The 25,671-nt window shown below is 35.4% G+C and overlaps 5 protein-coding genes and 1 non-coding gene across 8 annotated transcripts; 3 read left to right on the top strand and 3 right to left on the bottom strand.

The window, feature by feature from the left end:
• Nucleotides 1–1,047: 1,047 nt before the first annotated feature.
• On the bottom strand, nt 1,048–3,273 carry LOC124843237 (THO complex subunit 4B-like). Its single transcript, XM_047319934.2, has 4 exons — nt 2,992–3,273; nt 2,761–2,883; nt 1,819–2,066; nt 1,048–1,538 (listed from the first exon to the last, which is right to left on the bottom strand). Exons 1-4 carry the CDS (start codon nt 3,115–3,117, stop codon nt 1,262–1,264), a joined length of 774 nt encoding a protein of 257 aa, XP_047175890.1. The 5' UTR covers nt 3,118–3,273; the 3' UTR covers nt 1,048–1,261.
• A 1,661-nt stretch (nt 3,274–4,934) lies between these two features.
• LOC124843228 (zinc finger C3H1 domain protein) lies at nt 4,935–15,819 on the top strand. Of its 3 annotated transcripts, none has more exons than XM_047319921.2 (10): nt 4,935–5,186; nt 5,514–5,607; nt 6,054–6,950; nt 7,437–7,561; nt 7,996–8,935; nt 9,691–10,197; nt 11,222–11,541; nt 12,349–12,435; nt 12,518–12,643; nt 13,310–15,819. In XM_047319921.2, the coding sequence occupies exons 1-10, from the start codon at nt 5,058–5,060 to the stop codon at nt 15,110–15,112; spliced, it is 5,028 nt and encodes a 1,675-aa protein (XP_047175877.1). In that variant the 5' UTR covers nt 4,935–5,057; the 3' UTR covers nt 15,113–15,819. The 3 variants fall into 3 exon arrangements, with proteins under 3 accessions (XP_047175877.1, XP_047175875.1, XP_047175874.1); XM_047319919.2 differs by having other exon boundaries at nt 7,996–8,950; nt 12,352–12,435; XM_047319918.2 differs by having other exon boundaries at nt 7,996–8,950.
• A 560-nt stretch (nt 15,820–16,379) lies between these two features.
• Nucleotides 16,380–16,451, bottom strand: TRNAC-GCA (transfer RNA cysteine (anticodon GCA)). The gene has a single exon. It is a non-coding gene; the product is annotated as a tRNA-Cys (tRNA).
• Nucleotides 16,452–16,948: 497 nt separating this feature from the next.
• XRCC3 (homolog of X-ray repair cross complementing 3 (XRCC3)) lies at nt 16,949–18,217 on the top strand. The gene has a single exon (XM_088112332.1). It carries the CDS (start codon nt 17,136–17,138, stop codon nt 17,988–17,990), a length of 855 nt encoding a protein of 284 aa, XP_087968458.1. The 5' UTR covers nt 16,949–17,135; the 3' UTR covers nt 17,991–18,217.
• A 35-nt stretch (nt 18,218–18,252) lies between these two features.
• LOC124843232 (Pentatricopeptide repeat (PPR) superfamily protein) lies at nt 18,253–21,091 on the bottom strand. The gene has a single exon (XM_047319928.2). The coding sequence runs from the start codon at nt 20,990–20,992 to the stop codon at nt 18,350–18,352; it is 2,643 nt and encodes an 880-aa protein (XP_047175884.1). The 5' UTR covers nt 20,993–21,091; the 3' UTR covers nt 18,253–18,349.
• Nucleotides 21,092–22,420: 1,329 nt separating this feature from the next.
• LOC124843227 (WUSCHEL-related homeobox 8-like) lies at nt 22,421–25,534 on the top strand. Its single transcript, XM_047319917.2, has 4 exons — nt 22,421–22,580; nt 22,736–22,932; nt 23,411–23,941; nt 25,260–25,534. The coding sequence occupies exons 2-4, from the start codon at nt 22,746–22,748 to the stop codon at nt 25,343–25,345; spliced, it is 804 nt and encodes a 267-aa protein (XP_047175873.1). The 5' UTR covers nt 22,421–22,580; nt 22,736–22,745; the 3' UTR covers nt 25,346–25,534.
• Nucleotides 25,535–25,671: the final 137 nt, after the last annotated feature.

The raw sequence follows: 25,671 nt of genomic DNA, 5'->3' as shown, positions 1-25,671 counted from the left end.
TTATAAGACAGATGATTTGTATAAGATTATGTATTCCTTGCTCATTAATCTTGGTATGTGAAAGTTTTTGCCTCACAATTGCTTCTCAGTCTCAATTTCAAAGGTTTTGGTCTCTGGATGTCAGTCCCGAAGGTGGGGTTAGCTGCAAAGATACATTGACCTTCAAATTATTGTGCGGATACAGTCATCGGTTCAGTGATAGTATCCGTGACCAATACGTTGGAATAGTTATCTGTATTAATGGACCTCTACTTGAATGAAGCTTGGGATAGATCTGTCATTTTTAATCTTGGTATAGTTGTTGTTTAGTTATAATGATTGGTTTTAGATGTTTATTATTGTATGATTGGTTACATAAATATTGTATCGAAGTGTCTTTGTCTTTGCATAGTACTTACCAGTAAGATCGGTACTTCTCCTTCTTGATAATTCTAAACTTTGGTATTTTTCAGTCTAACTTGATAATTCTAAGCTTTGTTTGATACTTCTTGATAAGGTTGATACTTCTCTGCTTGGCCTTATTTGTTATTTCTAGGTAAAATGATACTTGTTGACAAGACTAGTACTTGTTATTTCTTAGTAAAATGATACTCGTTGACAAGATTAGTACATTCTCGACAAGATGGTGCTAGTGGACAATACTAGTACTTCTCAAGAAAACAAGTACTTTTTGACCTTGCTTGATATTTTTCAGCCTAGCCTGAAAAATCAAGACTAACATGTTATTAGTTTATTAATTCATTTAATGGTTTATGAATAGTGTACACTACACTACTCTCTAGTCCCAATTGTATTACTCTTTGACTAAATATCATAAAATAAATTTAGTATACAATAATTTTGACTTATTTTAACATGGATTGGTGCGAGTTGTAGACAGGTTGATTGCATCAAGGACCTATGAAGTCGAGAAACCTTACCAAAGCTAAGAGTGTGCATTTAAATCCAAATCCCGATGCACTACAAGACATGCTGGTAGTTACGCCTACTTATCATCTTTGTTGGTTTGTTTCAATCAGGTCAAATTATTGCGTTGCTTACTACGGATCCAAAGAAAGATGATATACTATTTTGTTTGAATTCTAATTTCGTCAACCCAAACTGACCGGTAACGAACTGTGTCCGCAGTGTTTCGAAAAACATATGTCCAAACGTCAAACTAATCTAGACAGCAGAGGTAAGATTTTGCAACAAAATTACTATTGTGTTTATATCCGATGCTTTTCTGACACATTTAGGCATAATACGATTCATATGGCTATCAATGATTATCTGACTTTCCATTTTGTTCTTTTATCCGCTTAGCCTCTAGGTGATACCTCTCCAAATCATCATCAAGATCTTTAGCAGTTACTTCTCTATTACTGCTCTTTACTTTTGCGTGGTATCTCGGAACGCGGTGAGGCCTCTCCAAAGCATCATCCATATCTGTTAAATATAACTCTCGAATATATCCATTCTCTTCTCCACGGACCCTTGGAATGTAGTCATGTACAAAGTCGTTGTGGAACCCCCTACCTCTAACTCTTTCTCCTTTGCTGCAAAAAACGAAGTACGGAACTTACAATCAATAAGAGTTACTTAAGAAAAGGGACATTCAGGAATAAACCTCACCATGTCTAATCACAATTACATGGAATCACCACGGTAACATGTTAGGAAATGTGAATCCAAACCCCGCATACGTTTAACCCCTTATTTATTACGAATATTCACTTACTCAGAAAAAATAACTACTTAAATTTCTAATTTTACTCAATATCTAAAATGAACATGACGTGATTTCATGTAACAAGAGAGCAGCTTCCATGTTCACACCTTAGAAGTGAATCACTTGGTCTTCCCAGTAAGCTATTTTGACGAAGAGAGGAAACAAAAGAACTACTAGTTCCAACTAGCTCAATTTGCAATGGTTTTCCATCAAGCCTCATATTGTTGTATTTCTTGATGGCTGATAAAGCATCAGAGTGTCTCATAAACACAACTTCTGCTGTTCCCTTTGATCTCCCGTTCTGATCATAATGAATGGAGCATCTTTTCAATTCACCCTCTTCCGAAAACAGCAGCTGTAGAAGTCATACTTAATTTTCAATTATTTATAGTATTTGCAGACCCAAAAACAAAGGCTATCTCTAATCACAATTTTTTGAAGAGTTCTACGACGACAGAAAAATTATATATGCTTCAAACATCATTTGAGTATCATGTAGCAATAGAGGTTTGAGGGAGCTGCGATTTGGGTACATGTCATAGGTTCATATTGCAGTAATGTCTCCTTGATGTACCTCAATATAGGAGAAAGAAAATTGAGACATGACCAAATTTCAAATTCATAAACCAGCAGAATGAAAGGGCTGTCAGCATAAATGCCATTTAATTTAATAATAGAATAAGTAGTAACATCCTCTGCACCTCTCCACGGACGCAAACTTTCAGTAATAGAGTTGCGAGCATGGTGCTACACACTTGAAGGTAGACAAAAAATTATGGCACCAATAAGTACAAAAAAAGTTGAGAACAGAATAAACAAATGTAGTAAGCACTGTTAAGAATCAAAACAAAAAAAAAATATTATAGAGTGAAAGGTGTTTAGGTCCATCGATTTGGGAATTTCATCTCTCTTCACGAAACATAAGACCATAAGAAAGGTGTGAGGAAAACTGGATCACAACACATAAAAAAAAAAGACAGAAGACGTTAAAAAGGGAGGGAGCGAATAAAGCAAGAGAGAGTTTATTGTGTAGAAGATGGTGACAAAACCTTTATATCACCGTTTGAAACTCCAAGATCCAAGTTAGATATCAAGAGTTTGGTTCCGCTTTCGATCATAGCGGCACCGTCATCTTCAAAATCCATTTCTGGAATCATTCCGTGATACCTTGCCTAACAATCAAAACGGTGAGTCACCACTAGCTCTCTTTTCTTGTTCATAGTAACAATAAAGAAAATAGAAATGAACTACTGAGAGAAAGAAATGAAACCCTCACTCACCAGAGGAACGGGATACGGCGTCGTTCTGACCGGGTTGCGAACAAATGTGTATAGCCGGCGAGACGCCGCCGCCTTGGCGGAGTACCTCATAATGTCGTCGAGTGACATGTCAATGCCGGAGACCATTGTCGTCGGAAAAAATAAGAGTGAGGGCTTAGAATTTTGGAAAGAGTGCAGGGTCTCTATGGAGGGCGTTTACGCTACTCTCATGATATTTGAACATGGTGCAGTGTGAGTGAGAGAGAACCGTATTCGGTGTATTAGCCATTCCACGCATTCATTTGTTCTACAATCCACAGTAGTCAGATAACAATCACACGGCCATTATTTTATCTCCGTAGATCAACTTAAAACACACAGTCCATGGTATCATCCGTTGATATTGCATCCAACAATTATTAATGCGCCAAGATATTATAGTTTCATTGACTCTGTTTCCGAGGAAGATTGTGTCTGGTGTGGTGATATTCTACCCATACTTTATGAATTTCCGCTGATATTTGGACACGTGTCATAGGACAAAATTGAATTATTAATTGACAATGAAATTAAATATTTATAGATAACTTTTATATGCATGATTTGTTGATGACAAAATTCCAAAAAAATTTAAGGTTTATTTTGTGTTAAAAATATTTTGAATTAAATACTTTTTAAAAAAAATATTTGAAAATATTCAAACTTTTAAATATATTTTTAAAGGTTCATTTTAAAAGTATAACTGTCTATAACCAATTTATTTTAAAACATAAATGTAATAAACTCGAAACTAACTTAATTTTCATGTGGTCTTTAAACTGTAATTAATTAACGCGTGATCGAAACTAATATTTAAGGGGGGAAAATGAATTATTGTCGATTAATTAAAAACTAGTTGGGATGTATTTTTTTTAAGAAATGCGAGATATTATGATAAGCTGATAAATAAAAAGAGAATTATTGTAAAAACTTAATAAACTTATCATCCATGATACTTTTGTCCTTTGATGAAATTATTCCGCCATGTATTTTCGTTCAAATTAGAATAGGAAAAAATTCTTTATTTCCCAAAATAGAAAGCTAGAAAAATCAATATGTTCTTAGTGTTAGCAATAAGTCATTATTATAATTCATTAGGAATAGTAATAGGTACGAAATTTATCCATTATCCAACTCGTATGAGAAACTAAGGAAAAGAAAAAGAAATAGTTGGAAGAGAAGATAAATATCGTTTTTGTATTCTCATAAATTTCTAATAGCACGATATTGATAACACAAGACAAAACCTGATACGAAAAAGAGACAAAAATAAAAATTATAACAACTTAAACCTAAAAATAAAAATATAATTTCATATCCCTAAGAAAGTGTAGGAAGTGATTATGGAGATGAGAAAAGAAACACTGTATTGAAATTCTTATCTAAAGGCTGGACCAATCTTAAATAACATAAATTCATAATTTATTTTATAATTAAATAAAAAACCAATTAACTAACTGTTTTATCAAATTTATAATTATTTTTTCAACCTGACCATTTTTTTTAACTTAATATCTTTTTAAACTAAAATAACGATAAAAAATTATCTACAAAACTAATAAAAAGTATCCACAATAAAATCATAATTTTTCATATATATGCCATTATAATAATAATGATTTTTTATTATCATAAAAAATAAAACATGTATTTCCACTGATAACAATAATAAAGAAAATATCTCATTCAATTTATAGATTTCGTTAAATTATTATACTTTTCCAATTTTCGTTCAAACCAACTTATATGTTCAATATTTAAGCTCAAATTAAAGATAAAAAAATGTAAAAAAGAAATGAAATTTAATATTTTTCTGAAAATATTTTGGACTGATTTCCCGAAAAAATAAAAGAAAAGAAAAATGAAAAAAAGAAAGAAAATGGTCTGATCCCAAACTGCAAAAACCGAAAGAAACTGAGGACATAATAGCGATTTCAGATTCTGTAAATCCCCGCCCCCGAGTTGTATCGTTTTCTGTTCGCTTTCCTCTTCAATTTCTAGAGAGAGAAACCAAGAGAGAGAAACCAAGAGAGAGAATCGCACTCACCATGGACCAGGCTGTTCGCCTCCGACCCTCCACCACCACCCCTGCGGCGGAGAATCTTCACCTTCCTAAGCTCCCTCCCAAAACTAGAGAGGAGGGCGAACTCTCTTCCGACGCCGACGACGATGCCGATGTATTCTTCTTCACCGAACCCTACCTTTTTCTTCTTTTTTCATTCTCCAATTCTCTGTTTTCGTATGGTACAATCGCTGACTTTGTTCTTCTTCTTTTTCTCTTCTTCTTTTTCTCTTCTTCTTCTTCAGTCCCGCCATTTGTTCTGTTTGTCTCTCAGTCACACTATTTTATTTATTTATTTATTGTTTCTTTTTTATTATTATGAATTCATCGAAGATGGAAGAGCGTGAAATTTTGATTGCATGTGTTGCTATTGACTTCTTGCTAATTTAAATTTATCATTTCTTTGTTTAGTTTTGTCTAATGTGTAATTTGTGTGCACCAGGATAACGTTGAAAGCTCTAATGTGCAATCCACCCATGCCGTTGGGACTGGTTCTGTTCCATCGGTGCGAAAGAATACACTGGGCGTTCAGGGTGGTGAGATTTGCTAATTTTCTATTAAAGGAAAAATCGAGTGTGCTATCAGCCTTATGTTGTTGGATATCTGAATAGTTCATACACTCTTTTCTACTTAGAGCTTCACTCTTCTCTTCTTGGCGTCATCTTGAACTCCCCGTGGGTATATATGACTTGTACGGGTACTGGTCTGGTTTATGGATATGAAAACATCATCTGGAGTTTTGCAAGATTTGGAAATGGGTGTATCTGATGATATATGTATCTATGATTGCTTATATGATCTTTAGTTTTACAACTTGATTGCTTATATGAGCTTTTCAATGTATTTTTCTTGGAAACCTTTTTGGTTTTTTTTGTGCATCAAGGATATTTACTCTTGGTTTACTGTGCATATCATCTTCCAAAAATCATTTACCGGCTCATACAGTATCTAAAGGATAAACTTTTATGGCAATATTTTACAGGCTCCACTAATGTACAGTTGCAAACTACCGGACAACCAACTACGCAGAAGGACTTAAAAAAGAACCAATTACTTCCTAAATCTTCTCCATGGACTGGTCATGTCAGCACTGATAAAAATCTTGTGATAAGCTTCTCTGATGATGACAGCGGTAGCGACCATGAAACGAAAGGTAATGTATCCAGGTTAGATAACAGTGTAAAGGGGACTAACTCATCCTTGGGAAAATCTAACAAGTTAAAGCAAACAAGTTTACCCAAGGAAGTGCCCAAGAGATCATCCTTAAGTCGCACCTTTGTCTCATCAATGACCAAAATCCCTGGATCTAATTCTAAGGGTGTTGGATCCATGCCACCAGTACAAGGATCAAGAGCTAGAAATTTCAATCTAATGAACAAAAATTTAGTGCGAGGATTGGATCAAGGATTGGTGTCAAATGACAATAAACTTCAGGATTTGCGGCATCAGATTGCAATTCGGGAAAGTGAGCTCAAGCTGAAGGCAGCCCAGCAAAATAAGGAGAGTGTTTCAGTTTTGAATAGAGACCACAGTGCCATGAACCCAAAGAAGTCAGTGTCAATGTCTAGAAAAAGTACTCCTGTTTCCTCCGGACCTGCACAATTTGAGCCAACAGAGCCAGCTAAGAAGCGTGTGAAACTTAGCACATCTAATGGTGTCTCTCAAGCTGTTAATAATCAGCAACAAATTCCAGCCGTTAAATCTTTGTCGCCAGCAGAAACATTAGGAAACTATTATCCTCAGGAAAGAAACAAGGTTGATCAGGGCCAAAAAGATATTCCATTACGTAGAGCAGAGCCAAAGTCCGGCATATCTCGAAGGCAACCCGACAATCATGTTGACAATCCATTAGAAAATATGCCTCGTAGATCAAGTGATGGTAAATACTTTTTCTTCATATTAACTTTGGTCTGCAAATTGGCTCATGAACTTTCTATTCTGGATTTTAAAAATTGAAGGAGGGTTTTAATCAAGCTACTTGTACTCTACATCAGATTCCTAACCTAAAATTGAACTAATGTTTCCCATTTTGTTTTTATCTTTTCAACAATCCTTTAGCTTTTATGATGCAGTATTTTCATTATCATATGTCCAGATTCTGGCCTCAGTTTTTAGCAAAAGAGCTTCCAATTGCATTGCAATTTTTATATCACACATATTTAGTCAAAATATAAAATTGTATTGCCATGTCATATGAATTTGTAGAGTGTTACTGTCTAATCGTATTTGTCTATTGACTTAAATGACTTGAGTAAGTATTACAGAGCCAATCACTTGATGGCAACCTAGCCCAAACACCAGACGGTCAAGCATGTTTAAGTTGTTTTCTGTTCATAATCTCTCATGGTCTAACTATACTGTGTAGGTGATGTCAATTATGGTTCCAATCAAACTGAGAAGAGTAGTAGGCTGGTGAACCCTTCTGGTGTTGCTTTGAACCAAAATGCAGTGCCGGCAAATAGCAATTCAAATACCGTGTTAAAAAATTTTGTGAGTTTTAGTTTATTTTATATGACATTTTCCTTTCTACTTTGTGACTTCACTGAAAACTCCATCATTTGATCTTTGTAATAGTCTGACTTTCTGGTTTTTATTTATGAGTGAAGTATTAACCTTTTGAACTTGTTATTGCTGTGCCTCTTCATTGTTTTTCTTAAAACAGTGTAGGTCCCAGTAGGTCATAAGATCAACCAAGTTAAACGTTAAACAACAAGACAGCAGTGTTTCTAATTTATTTTTGAAATTTTCTATATCGTGATTCTGTTGTCTTTAACAATACCAAATAGTGTATGGTTTGTTTATGCATCAAGTTCCTCCCTGAATAAGTTTCTGGTATTAATAAACATTGAGAAAAAGAGGCCTATGATATGTATGACATTATAGTCTTCTGTGTTTGACTCTCTTTCCTCTCTTCTCTCATGTAGCAAGCATTAAACAATACAGTTCTTTTGAATCATAATGGCAATGTAAATGCCTCAGAGCACAGCAATCTAGATTTACAGTCATTTTTTGGGATGGAAGAATTGATAGACAAGGAACTAGAGGAAGCTCAAGAGTACCGGCACAAATGTGAAATTGAAGAAAGAAACGCTCTCAAAGCTTATCTTAAAGCTCAGAGGTCTTTGCTTGAGGCTAATACACGATGCACCAATCTTTATCATAAAAGGGAATTGTATTCAGCCAAGTTACGATCTTTAATTTTAAGCAGTTCTGGCTTATCCTGGCCTTCAGGGCAGCGCCAACATCCTGATATAGAGTTGGATTACTTACCGAGACTTGGATATGAAATACCCACATCAAGCTGTCAGAGGCTGGCTGACGATAATGATATTAATAATCCCAGTTTTGATTCTAATAACCGAGGAATCAATAATAGGCATTCCAATATAACCAAACACCATGCTACTAGAGCAAATTTAGGGTCCGAACCTTTTGGTGAACCAGATGCCAGTACATCAGAGCCATTGCCTCAAAGGGATAATTATGCAGCGGATGAAGTTTATTCTCCTTCGGATGAATTAGGTACATCAGCTAATGAAAATGAAGAGAGCTCTCCATCTGGACATGTTTCTAATCATCATTGTGATGCTGACTATTTTAGGAAAGAAGACTCTGTATCCAAATTAGTGGACAGAGAAACAACATCAAATGCAGTTTTTTCCAGTGATAATCCTCAGGATTCCTTGCTTCTTGAAGCAAAATTAAGATCTGAATTATTTGCACGATTTGGGACAAGAGCTAAGCAGAGAAGCAATTCGTGTAATGATGTAGAGCCTGTTTCTGAACGAGGAGCTGAAAATGAGGTTGGAAATGAGAAAACAAAGTTGCTTCAAAAAGTTGCTGTTCCACACTCTAGGACAGAAGGTAACGATCTTAAAGGTATTTCTTTTACTTCAATTAGTGTGTTCTGGTGTGGTGCTTTTCTTATATAGATACGACTGTTAAGTCCAGTGTTAGTGTTACTACTGATCAGGAATCCTTAGCTATCGTAATGTAGCATACGTAAACTGTATAATTCATGTGCTCTTATCTTTCGCCCTCTCACTTGCAGTCACTTTTCTATGTCTTTGCTAAAATATACATGTTTAATTTTTCTAACATGAATATCTTTGGCGCTGAATATTTTGGATTATTATGATTGTATCAACTTTTAATGCCTTAAAAAACAGAAATCGTAGTTTTATGCTTTTATAGTTGACGCAAGTCTTACTCTTCAAATCAGTCCAACATGAATGCTGTTTTTAATGCATATATTTTACTATAATTTTTGTCTTTTGTTGGCTATTTTGAGTAAATGTGCTTAGAGTATCTGTTATGTATTTAATGATAAGGTTTTCGTCTCAGTCACTGTTGGTTTTGAGTACTATTAATTTCCTTTACTGAATCCATGTCATCCTTTTGGTTGTGCATACAAATTGTTCATAAGGTGTCTGCTGTGGGCAAATGTATGCTAACTATCTGGTTGCTCAGTTTTTATGATTCTACTTCGAATTCATGGCCTATGATTGAGTGGCTGAAATTTCTCCAAATGACTGGCCATTTTTGCTCTACTTTATCATGTTTTTTTATGAACTTGGATGCTTATCTTTTGTATTGAATATTTTGTTCAATAACTTTAGGCATTGAGAGTCATGACAGGAGCGTCTTCATGGATATGAGAGAGAATCAAAGTCAGCCAGACATTGGTGGAAATTCCCATATCATTGGTTCAAGAGTTCAAGGAGATATGCCTTGTGAAGGTCCCCTGACTACAAATACATTAGACATCCAACCTTTAATTTTTAGGAGTGCATTCAGTAAGCTGAGAGGAATGTTTCCATTCAATACAAATCAATTACAGAGTAAAATCATTTTTATTAATGCTAACGATGGTCCAAATGAAAATGCTACTTCCCTCAGTTCTCATGAAAGAAAGTGTAGCAATGTTTTAGCAATATCAATGCCTGTCAATATTGGAAACTTACTCTCAGATGACAGCTCCTATGGCCACAGTGCTGCAGTTGATCCATTTTGGCCACTTTGCATGTATGAGCTGCGTGGAAAATGCAACAATGATGAGTGTCCCTGGCAACACGCTAAGGACTATGGTGTTGAAAACATTCCGCACGCTGATTCTAATAATGCAGGTATAAAAATTAGTCATTGTTTTCAAACCTATTTGTCTTGTCTTCGTTCTTGTCCTTGTCTAATTTTGAAAATTGCCATGTGGTATTCTTTTAGTATTCTTTTGGTGCTTTCAAAAACTGAAATTTTGCACATATGACAGAAGTAGGTCAATGAACAACAATACCATGTAATAAAGTGCATGTTCAATAAAGCTTATTGTATATTGTTTGAACCATCTTGTTTTTGGGTTATAATAGTTCAATTATTAAGGCAATTTAGTCTGGCTCGGACGGGTTAAGTCATTTTTCAATTGGATGTAACATGGATTAGGAAAATTAATTAATTTCATTTTTACTAGAATTATTTGTAGTTTCCTATTATTATTATTATTTTTATTTGACATTTCATACACTATTATTTTTATCTTTTTTGATAAGGATGCAACTGGAAAATGGTAATTGATGTCAGCTTGGTTTTAAAATGACAGACAAACAAAGGCATACTTTTCTTTAAAATATGACTTAAGAAAGAAAAAATGCAATAAATTGAGATAAATGACAAAAAAAAGAAAGACTTTTAAGTCTCTAAAATATCTAAAAAATGCTACTTGTACAACACAAATTACATCAATGAGACGGAAAGGAAATATGAGATGTGATGTGATAGAGATAAAGTCAAAAAGTGTTGTGTATAAACTTTTTTATGAATAAAATATTTCAATATCCTATGACTTGCTGTCTTACACTCTAATGGCACTGTTTTATAGGCATTTAATATTTTCCTCCAGACATATTTAAGGAACGAATCCTCGTAATTCAAATTTCAGATTAAACAACTGAAATTTGTTATTGACACATGAAAATGGTTTCTTTACTCTTCATCAACGCTGAACCACAATATTGGAAAATCTAGAAATATGTAGCATATTGATTTGACTATTAACTATGAGCAGTTGTGAATATTAATAAATTGAATTTGATTACAAAATCAGAATTATATTATTTTTAGATTGCTTTTCTGAAGACTGATAGACTATTGTCGTAGATTGTCAGGGGAGATTGTATCAACAGAATTGTAATGGTGTGGCTAAAGTTCCCAAGTTTCACAAAGCTACGATTCTACCAACTTACCTTGTTGGTTTAGATACTCTTAAAGCAGACCAATTTGCATATAAACCTGTTGTGGCACATAGAAATGCTCAATGCTGGCAGAAACATTTCACCCTTACTTTAGCTACTTCAAGTCTGCTTGGAAATGGTGTACCTGTGGATGGTCCGTTACTGCATGGTGGTAATGAACGCATAGAGGTCCATGGTGCATGGAACAAACAATTGTCATCTTTTCATTGGAGAAGTGGATCTGGGGTTTGTTGCTTTTAACTAATTTATTTATTTATTGTTTATTACACTTCTATTGGTTTTCTATTATTATCTCTTTAATTATGTTTCAGTCTAAGACTCCAAGGTTATCACTCAGATGCAGAAGTGAGCAAAATGGGTCAACTGTAATTATGTTTTTTATTTTTTATGAACAAATTTTGGTTTTATAGAGTCTTTTGTAGGATTTGATTTGGTTATAAGTGTGATGCTTTATTGAAACACTTAGAAAAATGCATACTTCCCAATAAGTTTTATTGTGCATATTGAGGGGCCTAATTGAAAAATAAGATAAAATTTTAATTTTCTCTATTATTCCAAGAACATTTCCATTTGTTCTAGTAAATTCAAAGTACCTACCCTGTGCATTCTAGGTTACATGGTGAAAATATCCGGTCCTTTCATGTCTCTTTAGTTCTTCTGCCCAGTGTCACACTTTCATTCATATATTTTACTTGTCAGTGCATGTACATCTATCATATGTTGGCTGTTTGTGTAGCTTGATGAACTAACCAAAGAGTTTCTTTCTTGTCATAATTATAGCTCTTGGAACTTTAAATAATTAATTTGAGAACTTGGAATGAAAAAGTATTTTTGTAAAAGGAAATAGCCCCCTCCAGTTTTATTGAGAGGTCTCTTTTTCACTTATTGGCTATGATGTGTATTTAACGATTTCCCTGATCAACACATTGATTAATCTGGTTTTGATACCTTAATTCAAATTTATGGACTCCTCGTGTTCCTTTATGCATACTAAATTTCCATTTATTTATTGCATACTTAAAACCAAATAAGCAGGCTATGGCTGATAGTGAACAAGCTGTTGAGATGGCTCTTCTTATTCTCAACCATGAAATTAATAAAGTGCAGGGTGTAAGGAAGGTAACAGTTGTATTTTGGACTGTGTTGATGGTTAATGTTCAATTTTTCCACGTATTTCCATCTCAAAATTTGGATTTTTCAGGCCCTATCTGTACTGTCAAAAGCACTGGAAAATGATCCAACATCTGTGGTTCTCTGGATTGTTTATCTACTCATTTATTATGGAAATTTGAAGCCAAATGATAAGGATGACATGTTCTTGTGTGCGGTATGTTTTTCTTTGCTTCCTAATTTTGTGTAGTCTGTTCCCTGAAGAATATTTCCTTCTTCCGAAAGGAGAATGTGGAATTTTTGAAAACATATTTACCACGGATGGTAAACTCAGCAAATCTACTCATAGACTATATTTATTATTCTGATTCCTGAGGTTGGGATTTGGTTTGTGTGATAAATAATGTCGTCTTTCTGATTTGCTTTCATTCCCACGTAAAAGTAAAAATACAAATCCAACATACATTGTCTCCATCGTTTTACAAAAACATAAGAACTTTACTTATACACCAGAATATATTGGCCCATCATCTTTAAATATTGTTGGAACCTGTCTATCATTTTTTAAAAAGCTAGTTATTGGCAAGTGCATTCAGGGAATGATGGGTGAATGGTTGAATTCAGAAACATATTAAGACAGTCTCTTTCGGAAGGTAGGCTATTGTGTGTATTTCTTTTTTTTAGTTTTGGCCTTTTTGTCCATGAAGATAAGAGAGAACTTAATGTAATGCTTGTCTCCATACTTTGTTAGATAAGAATGACCCTTTTGTTATCTTTCTTGGTTTTTCTACTTCAATTCTCTTTTAGCTTTTTGATAGCATGTTAATTCTTCCTTTTGAGAACTGAGTATAGGCTGTGAAAACACTCAACTGTTGTTTCCCAGGTTAAGCTCTGTGAAGAATCTTATGTACTGTGGCTCATGTATATCAATGGTCAGGGAAAGCTTGATGACCGATTGATTGCTTATGACACCGCCCTTTCAGTTCTCTGTCAGCATGCATCTGCCAATCCCAAGGACAAAATACACAAAAGTGCATGCATATTGGACCTGTTTCTGCAGATGATACACTGCCTATACATTTCAGGGAATGTTGAGAAGGCCATTGAAAGAACTTATGGAATATTCCCCACAACAACAAAATCCAATGAGCATCATCATCTGTCACTCTCAGATATACTCAATTGCTTAACAGTTTCTGACAAATGTGTATTCTGGATTTGTTGTGTTTACTTGGTTATTTACAGGAGATTGCCTGATGCTGTAGTTCAGAAGTTTGAATCTGAGAAAGATCTCCTAGATATTGAATGGCCCTTGGTCAATTTATCTGAAGATGACAAGGTGATGGCTATTAAACTTGTAGAAACAGCCGTCGAATCTATTGATTCTTTTGTCTATAACGAATCAGGAAAAAGTGAAGTTAATCTCAGGTCTGCTCAGCTTTTTGCTCTCAATCATCTGAGATGCATGGCTGCCCTTGATAGCAGAGAATGCTTAAGAGATTTGCTGGATAAATACATTAAGCTGTATCCGTCATGCTTAGAATTGGTCCTGGCATCAGCTCGAATACAAAATCAGAATATTCATGTTGATAGTTTCATGGGATTTGAGGAAGCCATTAGCAGATGGCCAAAGGAAGTTCCTGGTATACACTGCATCTGGAATCAGTATATTGAAAATGCTCTCCACAATCAAAGAACTGATCTTGCAAAAGAAATTACAGGTCGATGGTTCCAATCTGTTAAGCAAGTGCAAGATCTCCCTATTGGAGAGATGAAAATTGCTGATGAGGGTAATTCTGGTGGCTCATTCAGCATGGGTTCAAAATTTGTGACAGACAGTTCCAGCACTGATCATAAACAAATAGATACAATGTTTGGATTTCTTAATCTGTCTCTCTATAATTTTTTCCAGAATGATAAAACAGCCGCATGCCTAGCTTTTGACAAGGCAAAGAGTACTGTTAGTTTTGGAGGTTTAGAGCAATGTATGAGAAAATATGTGATGTTTCTGGTTTATGATGAGTTGAGCATGAAGGAGGATGGTCCTGATTGTGTCATTAAGAAGATTTTGGAGTTATATATAGATGCTTCCTCCCAGGCATTGCTAGTTCCCAAGGTGTTGACAAGAAAATTTATTGACAGCATCAAGAAGCCAAGACTACAACATCTTATTAGTAACATAGTAAGTCCAGTTTCATTAGACTGTTCTCTTCTAAATTTGACACTTCAATCATGGTTTGGTTCATCTCTTTTACCCCAAACTATTAGTGACCCCAAACATTTGGTGGATTTTGTTGAAGGGGTTATGGGGGTTGTTCCTCACAACTTCCAATTAGCTATTACTGTGTGCAAACTATTGATTAAGCAATACAATTCTTCCGACTCAAACCCATCCAGTCTTTTGTTTTGGGCATGTTCAACCCTGGTAAATGCAATTTTGGATTCCATGCCAATACCACCAGAATACGTCTGGGTGGAAGCGGCTGAGCTTTTGCACAATGCTATGGGCATTGATGCAGTATTTGACAGTTTTTATAGAAGGGCTCTATCAGTGTATCCATTTTCTATCAAGTTGTGGAAATACTTCCACAAGCTATATATGACCAGTGGAGATGCAAAAGATGCTGTTGATGCGGCAAAAGAAAGGGGTATTGAACTTGGTACTAAAGATTTAGAAACTGATTGAATGTATGGTTTGATAGGATCAACATAATTGCTAATGGGAAACGAAATGCCAATTTTGCTTTATTTATCACACGGTCTCACTCAATATGCAGATATTTTTTCCATCGTGGAATATTTTCCTCATACTGGAAGTGGTACTGATAACGAAATAATTTCAGGAGTTTGATGTTCGGGAAGGTAAATAAGGTATGACTGTGGCAACTTCTGAGGTGCAGGCAAGATAGATTGTAAACGAATACTGACTCTTCTCTGCCTTTGCCACCCCCTATTTTTTCCATCCCCTATCCCTCCATTTTTCATGTAATTAACGTTATTAGCATACTTTACTGTTGCACATCTCCTTTCTCCAACCTCCAAACACCCAATCCTCCACTCAAGAATCCACTTTGTATCCACACATGTGATAGCCATTCCACCGCAGGGAAATGTTAGTAACTCACTCTTGGACACTTCTTTTAACATTTTATTATTAGGTGAAATCTCGTGCACCGAATAACTTGAACTTAATCTCTATTTTGGTATGACCAACGTGAGGTTTATCCTATAGTGTTGAATAGAGTGTCAGAGTTGAGTTACTATCATTTTTCTCCCACCTTGTCATACTAGAGACAGTGGTATCATATTTTGGATATTCCAATTTTGCAGAACCTTTTCTGAAAGATTGTAGATTGTTACTTGACAGAATGAATGAAAGAAAATATTACCTAATGTCTTGTGCTTGTTGTTGCCTTTTATTCGTTCTCTTCCTTGAGGTGACAGTTCATTGTATTTTACTTCCTACTCAAGTTACTTTCTCTATGGGAGTGTTTGGAGGAAGGAAATTAGCAAAATTAAGTTAATTATATGATTGAATGGTACCATTAAGCACGTAACTAAAATGAAAATATAATTGTAGCATTCGAGATTGAAAGTTTTTAAAATTAAATTAAAGAAACCAATATGTTGTTAAAAAAATATTAGTTGATTTAGAATTTATTATAAAATATTATTTATTTGTATACAGAAAATAACTTATCAAATTGTTATTCTTCTGTCCATGTCTGTTTATTATATAACCTCGTTAAATTTCCATTCATCTAATATATAAATTTTGAATATACTCTCTCTTGACTTAATTCAAAATGATATTTATTTTTTCTGAGTAAACTAATATAGTATAAATTTGAGTTTTCAATCATTAGTAACTATTATATTGGAACACTTGGAAATAATTATTAGCAAACTGATTAATAAGTTATTTCAAATTAACTAAAACAATTTGCCAAAAAAGGGCCCAACCGGGTTCGAACCGGTGACCTCTTGATCTGCAGTCAAATGCTCTACCACTGAGCTATGGACCCAACTGATGGTATGGTACATTAACAAATTATATTTACATATAATTTTAATGGTATCTGTGCAGAACAAATTTTTGAGACGACGTTTTGCACCTGGTATTTATTTATTTTTAACATATAAAAATAAACGAATCTTAATATTACCTGTCATGCGTTAAATAAAAGAAAAAAAGGTCATGTTAGGTATAAGTAAATTTACAGTATTTATGTAATAGTCTTTCTCTTTAATTACACGTTAAATTTGATAGATCTTTTTCCTTTTTTTTTCTTCTATTCATATTTTAAAATGCAGCTTTAATCAGTTCCAATATTAAGAGCATTTCTTTAATCTTAAAACCATACATGTATTCTAAACCTTCTAAAAAAGCAATTAATTATTATTATTATTATTATATCCAATTTGTTTACTATCAAATACGTAAACCAGTTTAAATGAAGTTGTTCTAATTTAATCCGCATTTTAAACTATACGCTAAAGAAAGCCACTTTTGTAGTTACAGGTAAATAAAAACTATTAATATTTTTTAAATGTGTTTATAAGAATTATTATTTATTAAATTTATTAATATTTAAGATTGAATCCGATTTCTCCTTTTTGATGTTTAAAATGAGACAGCGAAAGGTTGTTCCCTCTCACGGTAATTTAGCTATAACCGCGAGAATTCAAATCCCAGAGCTTTTAGCGAGATGAGGCCAGAGAACCTTTTGCTACTGCGCCACCGCAGCGAGAAGTGCACCGTGGGCTGTCCCGTACTGGATCGCTGCCTCAACGGTGGCGTTCCCTGCCGCTCCATCACGGAGTTTGTTGGCGAGAGCGGTTCCGGCAAGACGCAGCTCTGCCTCCAACTCGCCCTCTCCGCCCAACTCCCCTCCTCCCACGGCGGTCTCTCCGCCTCCTCCATATTCATCCACACCGAGTTCCACTTCCCCTTCCGCCGCCTCCACCAACTCTCAGGCGCCTTCCGAACGTCGCACCCCGACCTTCCCGACCCCTGCGACCGCGTCTTTGTGCGCGCCGTCCACTCCGCGGACGAGCTCCTACACTTAATTCCAACCATCGAGACATTCCTTGTGTACTCTCGATCTCGGTGGCGGCCGGTGCGAATCGTCGTCATCGATTCCATCGCGGCTCTCTTCCGCTCTGATTTTGAGAACACAGGATCGGACCTCCGGCGCAGGTCGTCGCTGTTCTTCGGAATCTCTGGCGGATTGCGGCGGTTGGCGAAGAGGTTTGGGCTGGCGGTGGTGGTGACGAATCAGGTTGTGGATTTTATTGGAGATGGTGATGTCAGGGTTGGGAATTTGAGTGATGGGCTTTACTCGTCGGGCCGGCGGGTCTGCCCTGCCTTGGGCCTGGCCTGGGCCCATTGTGTCAACTCGAGGGTGTTTTTATCGCGTGATGAGGATGGGCCTGTGAGAAGAAGGAGAATGAGTGTTGTGTTCGCTCCTCATTTGCCGCATTCTTCTTCCCAGTTTCTTATAAAAGGAGAAGGCGTTTTTGGAGTTGAGAATATCCAGCCCGAACCAGACAAAACTGTTTGACTTGTTTTCACCAACCATCCTTCTACACTCTTATATATATATATATATATATATATATATATATATATATTTATTATTTTCACACTGCAAACTCAAACTAACTGTTTTTGTAAGGCTAGGTACATTTGTTCAACGTTGTTTTTGTTGTGTACTGTATATATGTATCACAGTTCTGCACTGTTGAGTGTTAATTCAAGTGCTTAATTATCTATTTTGAGTTTTAGTTACATATTCTTTTGCTATGTACCGAAAAAAGCGAGACTGTCAGAACGCTAACAACTATTTCTTTTTGTCAAACATGTTATAACAAGTTCTTATGTATTTGCATGTTAAAGCAGTGGTTTGGTTGGGATTTGCCACTATCCAGAAAGGGATGGTCCTTGCTTATGAGCTCCAACCCAACTATATCCGGGAATTTTCCTCAATCCGTGGTCGGTCATGTTTGATCTTGTTCTCCTGGCATCGACCCACCTACCACATTGAGCATATATATCTGACAAAACTACATAATGAACCGCGTTTCTTGGTTCAAGTTTAAGGAGGTGATGAAGGGCAACCTCTCCTAACTTCACATTGGAATGCACTTTACATGCTCCCAGGAGGGCACCCCAGACCTGAGCATCGGGTTCTGTTGGCATTCCATTAATTAAACTCAAAACTTCGTCAAATAAACCAGCACGGCCTAAAAGATCAACCATGCAGGCATAGTGTCCCATGTTGGGTTGAAGATTGTGCTTCTCAGTCATGGAATGGAAAATGTTCTTTCCTTCCGGAATTAAACCAGCATGTCTGCAGGCAGATAATACACCAAGGTAGGAAAGTGAATCAACATGGACATGGTTCTCTTGCATAAGTGAAAAAAGTCCGAGTGCCAGTTCACCTTCGCCATGCATTGCATAACCTGAAAGCATTGCATTCCACGAGATCGTGCCTTTATTTTCCATCTCATGAAAGCATTTCTCCGAATAACCGAGTTGTCCACATTTAGCATACATATCAATAAGACTGTTTCCGACCAGGGTACTAGATATGAATCCCATTCGGATTATGCAGGCATGAAAAGCCATGGCCTCTTTTAACATTGACAAATATGATACAGCCGAAAGAACGATCACAAATGTGACTAAATTGGGCCTTACACTTTCTAATTTCATTTGATTAAAAGTGCAAATTGCTTCATTAGCACCTCCATTGTGCAGGTACCCCGCAATCATCACATTCCAAGGTACTTCATCCTTTACATGCTTGATTAATTGAAACAAGTTTTCGGCTGAGAAAAGGTTCCCGCATTTGGCATACATGTCTATTAGAGAAACTTTTACATGCACGTCAGGTTCAAAACCAGTCTTTATAGTATTTCCATGAAAGCAGGTTCCTAGATGTAGGTCATCCAGAAGGGCACAAGCTGAAACCAAACTCACCATGGTTCCACTATCTGGTTGAACCCCAGTTAACTGTAGTGTATGGAACATTTCGAAGGCAAGACGTGGGTCACCAAATTTGGTAAACCCATTGATCAAGGTATTCCATGCCACAACATCTTTATACTGCATTCTGTTGAATATCGCCATAGCATACAAAAATAATTCACATCTAGTGTACATCGAGAAAAGGGTTGTTGCAACTGAAATATCAGACACCATGTCTGCTTTAATAGTGTAGCAGTGCACAATCTTACCTAACCCTGCATTTGAAATGTCTGCACATGCAGAAACAAGAATTTTCAGAATCGTTTTATCTGGTTTCAAACCTTCATGCCACATCTCTTGGAATATAGATAACACTTCTCCAGGAAATCCTGCTTGGACAAGAGCTGATAAAAAGGCAGACCAAGCAACCAAATCTCTTCCTTTAAGACTCAGAAACAACTCTTTAGCTTTTTTCAACTCACCACATTTTGCATACATGCTCACAATAGGAGTAGCAACAACAATATCTGACATTATCCCTTCATGTAAAGCATAATTATGAAGGTCCTTCCCTTTTTCTAGGTCTCTCATCTCTGCAGCCGCTAAAAGGGAATTTACAACCGATACCTTATTCATCTTCACACGTTGTTGTTTCATTTTATCAAGTAATTGAAGCACCTCAAAGAAACAGCCATGATGCACATATCCAGCCATCATCGTTGCCCACGAGACATTATCTTTAACCTTCATCTCGTCAAATATCCGACGAGCCAAATTTACCTCACCACATTTAGAATACATATCTATCAATGAATTAGAAACCACACCAAATACACGTCTCCTAACCACATAACCATTTATAGACTTGCAACAACGAACATCCTCTAGTTTACAAACAGCCGGAGCCAAGTTCAAGATGCTCACAGAATCAGGTTCCACACCCTCCATCTGCATCCTCCGAAATATTTCCATTGCTTCACAAGGGTTTGAGCTCTGAGAATACCCTGAAATCATTGCATTCCAGGTAGCAACATCCTTCGTGGGCATTTTATCAAACACCTTTCTTGCACTGTCCAAGTGACCCATTTTAGAGTACATCACAACAAGTCCAGTCCCAATAAAGACATCATACTCTAACTCCCTGCAAGCTATATCTTGGTGAATGGCAACTCCCTCATGGAAGTCCAAAGCACCAGTGCAAGCCTTCAAAACAAAGGTGAATGTGTACTTGTCAGATTCAAGTCCCACACATAACATTCTACGATACAATTTTATTGCTTCCTGGAATAAACGGAGTCTAGAATAGGCTCTGATCAACGAGTTCCACAGAATCAGTGATTTAGGTGTTGATTGAGCCAAGGTGCATTGTTCTGAGACCATTAAACGGGCATGGATTTGGAGCAAAGGGTTCAAGTGTTTGCATGAACGAAGAAGGTGAAAGTAGTAGTGATTATGGTTGCAATATTGTGGAATGTGGAGGGTCATTGGAGAAATTACAAAGGCATCGGAATGAACATGCTGTGGGTGATGGTATCTGTGAATTTGAAGTGAATGTCTCGGTATTATCATTCTCATTCTCAATCTCATTGACATGGTTAATCTTTCTTTTCATTACGTTTTAAAAATGTGATAAATTCTGCTGCATTCCAAATCAAAGTGAAGTTATATCAATAAATATGGAGATGGAAGAGAAAGTCTGTAAAAAATAATCCCACTATTCTATAATATCAGTAGATATTTCACGTTTTTAAAATAATAATGTTGTCAACATGCTATAAATAATATTATGTAATAAAAATGAAGTATAAAATTAGACATGGCTTAAAACAAATTTTATATAATCTTTTGACTGCTATTTCTTTGATAATGAATTAGTAATTTTTTAACGTTATTTAGATACTACGCGTATGTTGTAAGAAAAAAACCTTCTACTTGTATTTTTAATATGTCGTGTTTTTTACTTTATAGTACAAATTTCAACTAAATTCTTGTCTAGCATAAATTTAACTCTTGAAACAAACTTCAAACATTATTTATATTCTATTTAACTAAAATTCTTACTCAAATGTTCTAGGAAAAACTGAAAACATAACCTGTTTTAGTTTTTTAATATGATAAAAATATTATGATACTTTTATTATATCATTTAATATTATAAATTATGAAAAAAATTTATAAAAAGTATTGTATCTACTCGGTCTAATAAATGTGCTAAACAATGGTTCATTAAATTCATTACTTTGGAATAGTCTAAAATATGTCTATTCTAACAAATATTAACATTGAAGTAAATTTTTATTTTATTGAAATTGTTTAATATCATTTTATCAATTTTATAACATTGAACTCTAGAAATGAAATAAAACACTATCGTATTCTCTAAGAAATACTCATCCTCAATACTCATATTCATTTTTTCTAATTATAAAAATCTAAACTCTCTTACTATAAAAAAAAATCTTTTGAAGATAAATCTTTCCTTATATTTCAGTCATCAAATTACTAAAATAGTGTTGTCACGTGGATCTCGATAAAATCAAATATCAAATCATTATTTAATTTCAAATAAAATTTTACAAATATTTCTAAAATATTAATCACAAAAAAGAAATATTTTATTTTTTATAACAAAATATTACGTAATACCTGAATCTCTTATTCATCCTTACAAACTATATATAACTTTCTTAACTTAAAAACATAAATTACCTCTTCCTTTTCTATTTTACCCTCAAAACTAATCCTGAAAGTGTCCTCTAAAATAATAATACATTTAGCATTTTTATGTATCAAAATTTCTACATTATACAACAAATGCGTAAATTAAAATATTAAAAAGAGAAATTTTTGGTAAATAATTTTAAATCTTCCTAAAACACCTTGTCTATATAACATATTCTTATTTATCAAATAGATTATTACATTAAAATATTCTTATAAACCTTTAATTGTTTTTTTTTTTAAATATGAAATTTCTTGATTCCAAAAACTTTAGAAGGTTGCGAAATAAAAAGCCCAGAGCTAGTTAGGGACAGTGAAATAATTTGTTTTGGACAAGAATATCCCTGGGACATTCTTGCTTTTTATTCTCTCCCCGCATCGTACGCCGCCGACACAGCTTCGAGTTTTGGCAAGTGCTAACATACGCCTCTGACACCAAAGCGACGCTCTCTGCTCCCATGTCAGATCTGAAACCTTTTCTCTTCCATTCTTAATTATCTCTGCTTCTCGTTTTCGTCGTTTCATGATTAGGGTTCACACTCTCAATTAAAATTAATTATTAAATAAAAATAAATATATAAGACATTGTCCACACGTGTTTGTGTGTGATCGCAGAGAGAAGGCGATGGTGAACGTGATGGAGTGGCAGAAGCAGAGTTGGCAACCCAACGGTAACGCCGAAATGATGTACGTCAAAGTCATGACAGACGAACAACTCGAGACTCTCCGCAAGCAGATTGCGGTTTACGCAACAATCTGCGAGCAACTCATCGAGATGCACAAAACCATCTCTTCTCACCAAGATCTCGCAGGTTTCGATTCATTTTTCACCGTTGTTAATTACATAGTTACTTGTTGTATGTTACAATGTGTGTTAGTTTGCTTTCCCTGACTCTTCAATTAGACTGTTATTAATTCAGCCATAAAGTTTTTCTCGCTCTGTACTACTTCCAAATTGGACAAGTATAACGTGTGAGCTAATTTAGTGAAGGAGTCCAAAAACAATTTTGATTATTAGCACTTGTTTATTGAATCGAAAGAGGAATATATTTTCAAGATGGTAATTAAATTTAATTTCTGTTCAAAGTAAGTGTATATTCTCTCAACCAGTTGGATTTGTTAGTCATAGTTTGAATAAATTCTAGGATGGGTATTGTAATAGTCAGCAAACATAACATGCATGATTTTTTTTTTTATATATGATTAGAGTGTAAACATCCTTTACATTGATGGTTTTTACTTTATTTAGTCGTAATAATAATGTTGTTTAATTGGTGTTTTCCGTGTCAGGGATTAGGCTGGGAAACATGTACTGCGATCCTTTGTTGGGGTCTAGTGGGCACAAAATAGCTTCGAGGCAGAGATGGACTCCGACTGCTATGCAGCTTCAGATTCTGGAGCGGATATTTGATCAGGGAACTGGGACTCCCAGCAAGGAAAAGATCAAGGAGATCACTGCTGAGCTCAGCCAGCATGGCCAGATTTCTGAGACCAATGTTTATAACTGGTTTCAGAACAGGCGGGCTCGCTCCAAAAGAAAGCAACAGAATGTGGCACCCGGTGTTAATGCGGAATCAGAAGTAGAGACCGAGGTTGATTCCAAAGATAAGAAGACAAAGGCAGACGATTTTTGGTCCCAGCTCAATGTTTCTGCTGGGCCTTCTGATAATTTAGGTTTCCAGAACCATGATGATCTGCAGTACTTGAATGACAATTCAGAGTCCAACAAACCAGATTCTGTTTTCCCGTCTGATGGGAGTTTAAGACCCACTAGAAATTTCAACCATGTGCCTGTTTTCGATGGGCTGCTATCGAACCCCGGTATGTAACTTCTTATCCTTTCTTCATGTACTTGTCTTTATATTAATCAAATAAAGGTAAGATTATTGTTTTTTAACGTTATACGTTGGAAGTGAGTTGATATGTGGCACAAAAATTACAGAAAGAGGAAAAACAAAATTGTTCAGTATTATTTAGTATTAGGCCGGATCATTGTGATCCTGGACCTAGTACTTTCCAGGAGGTATGGAAAAAAATATTCTAGGCATTCAAGGGGTCTAGTTCTAGTTTTTTCCCAATCTCCCAAGTCTCCATTCCTCTCATCCCACCATATGTTAGTGCAGATTCTTATCCCCTCACCCATTCGCACCACTATACAGTTAGTCTCTCTCTCCTCAGTTATGATGATTCTAACCTAATCACATAAACTTTGGTTACTTGGGGCCACTGGTTTGAATCGACTCTCCTCTCTTCAAAACTCATCTTGTTGTCCCTTCTACTTGATCAAGACCTCCACAATTCCCCGGGCATTCTGTCACGAGGATTTCATGGATGCACTTGACTTCTCTTAGCCATCTCCATAACAACTTTTCTGCAAGTTGTTTAAGTGATCAAGCTATCTTGCCATTATTTCTCGCCTTCCTATAATAACAAATCAACACGAGAAACCCCTAAGCCCCTTCACACCCACAAGTGAGCCAATCTAACATATTTTTATCTTGTTAGAATCCTGTTGAATTCCCCTGTTAAGAGATGATATGCCCTAAGTATTCCAACTAGTTCTGGATAAAAGAACAATTCTTCCTGTCAATATAGCTTGTTCTATCTCAACTCCTGCACCACCTTTTTTAGATGTTCTTGCAGAAATTGGTATTTCTATAATTGAGAAATTTGTGTTGATAATTACTTGTATAATTGACTTTCTTGGATTTGAGATTTTCTATATTTATAGGACGCGGCTTAGATCAAGTTCCTTACATCTCCGATTAAATGACGAGGCATGCATATTTATTTAAATTTGTTCTATACATCAAGCTATTTATTATTGGAAAGAATATTCGCATGTCATCATTTAAGTGTAGTACTTAATCTTACTTCTGTCATTGTCCAAAAATCCCTTTATATATATAATATGCTTTTAATATTCATGCATCTCCAGAAACCATTTTAGCGAGTCTCATTTTCTTGTGTATTAATTTAACTAGGCTATGGAGTATAGTGATGGAGCTTGCGTATGGTGAAAATTTCCTTCCTTGTTTTACTTAATACGGAATTTTAGAAAGGGTTGCTGTATCTTCATATGCGAGCCTTTCTTTATCAGAGAACTTGACAATCAAGCCTGTTATATTAATTTTTGCAGGAAATGGCTATCTTACTGGAAAAATAGAAGCTCCTGAGAGTTACGACTTATACCAGCCATCAGACGACTTCGACATGGCAGGCTGACAGTCATTGTAATTTCTGAGACTGTGATTAGCTGTAAAGAATTGCTGGTTTGATTTTGAGCTAGTGTGAATGAGAAAAATTGAACCAATTGAAACATGAGAACTTATAGCTTATAGTATATAGATACCACGATCTAAAATGGTAGTGGACATTTTACTTGATAATGGAATATATTTGGGAGTTCGTATTGATAGTGTGAAGTTGGCCTTTTTTATTAATGGTGTACCGCAAGCATCTTTGCGTTTGGTCTTTGGTTGGAAGAGACGTGGTAAGAATATATTATTTGTGGCTGTGGCTTTCTTTTGAATTTGAGCTGAAATAAATAC

The sequence above is a fragment of the Vigna umbellata genome, chromosome 4 (assembly GCF_029865625.1).
Source record: "Vigna umbellata cultivar VRB3 chromosome 4, Vumbellata_1.0, whole genome shotgun sequence".
NCBI classification, from domain to species: Eukaryota; Viridiplantae; Streptophyta; class Magnoliopsida; order Fabales; family Fabaceae; genus Vigna; species Vigna umbellata.
Note: the sequence above shows the minus strand (reverse complement) of the source record. Positions and strands in the feature narration are given on the sequence as shown.

Excerpts from the sequence above, each read along its gene's own strand:
- LOC124843237 (XM_047319934.2), bottom strand. The coding sequence starts at position 3,117 with ATGGTCTCCGGCATTGACATGTCACTCGACGACATTATGAGGTACTCC. Across the intron at positions 2,884-2,991 it reads CGCCGTATCCCGTTCCTCTG|GCAAGGTATCACGGAATGAT; the intron begins GTGAGTGAGGGT and ends TTTGATTGTTAG. Across the intron at positions 2,067-2,760 it reads TTTCAAACGGTGATATAAAG|CTGCTGTTTTCGGAAGAGGG; the intron begins GTTTTGTCACCA and ends TGACTTCTACAG.
- LOC124843228 (XM_047319918.2), top strand. The coding sequence starts at position 5,058 with ATGGACCAGGCTGTTCGCCTCCGACCCTCCACCACCACCCCTGCGGCG. Across the intron at positions 8,951-9,690 it reads AGAAGGTAACGATCTTAAAG|GCATTGAGAGTCATGACAGG; the intron begins GTATTTCTTTTA and ends CAATAACTTTAG. Across the intron at positions 10,198-11,221 it reads CGCTGATTCTAATAATGCAG|ATTGTCAGGGGAGATTGTAT; the intron begins GTATAAAAATTA and ends CTATTGTCGTAG.
- XRCC3 (XM_088112332.1), top strand. The coding sequence starts at position 17,136 with ATGAGGCCAGAGAACCTTTTGCTACTGCGCCACCGCAGCGAGAAGTGC.
- LOC124843232 (XM_047319928.2), bottom strand. The coding sequence starts at position 20,992 with ATGTCAATGAGATTGAGAATGAGAATGATAATACCGAGACATTCACTT.
- LOC124843227 (XM_047319917.2), top strand. The coding sequence starts at position 22,746 with ATGGTGAACGTGATGGAGTGGCAGAAGCAGAGTTGGCAACCCAACGGT. Across the intron at positions 22,933-23,410 it reads TTCTCACCAAGATCTCGCAG|GGATTAGGCTGGGAAACATG; the intron begins GTTTCGATTCAT and ends TTTCCGTGTCAG. Across the intron at positions 23,942-25,259 it reads TGGGCTGCTATCGAACCCCG|GAAATGGCTATCTTACTGGA; the intron begins GTATGTAACTTC and ends TAATTTTTGCAG.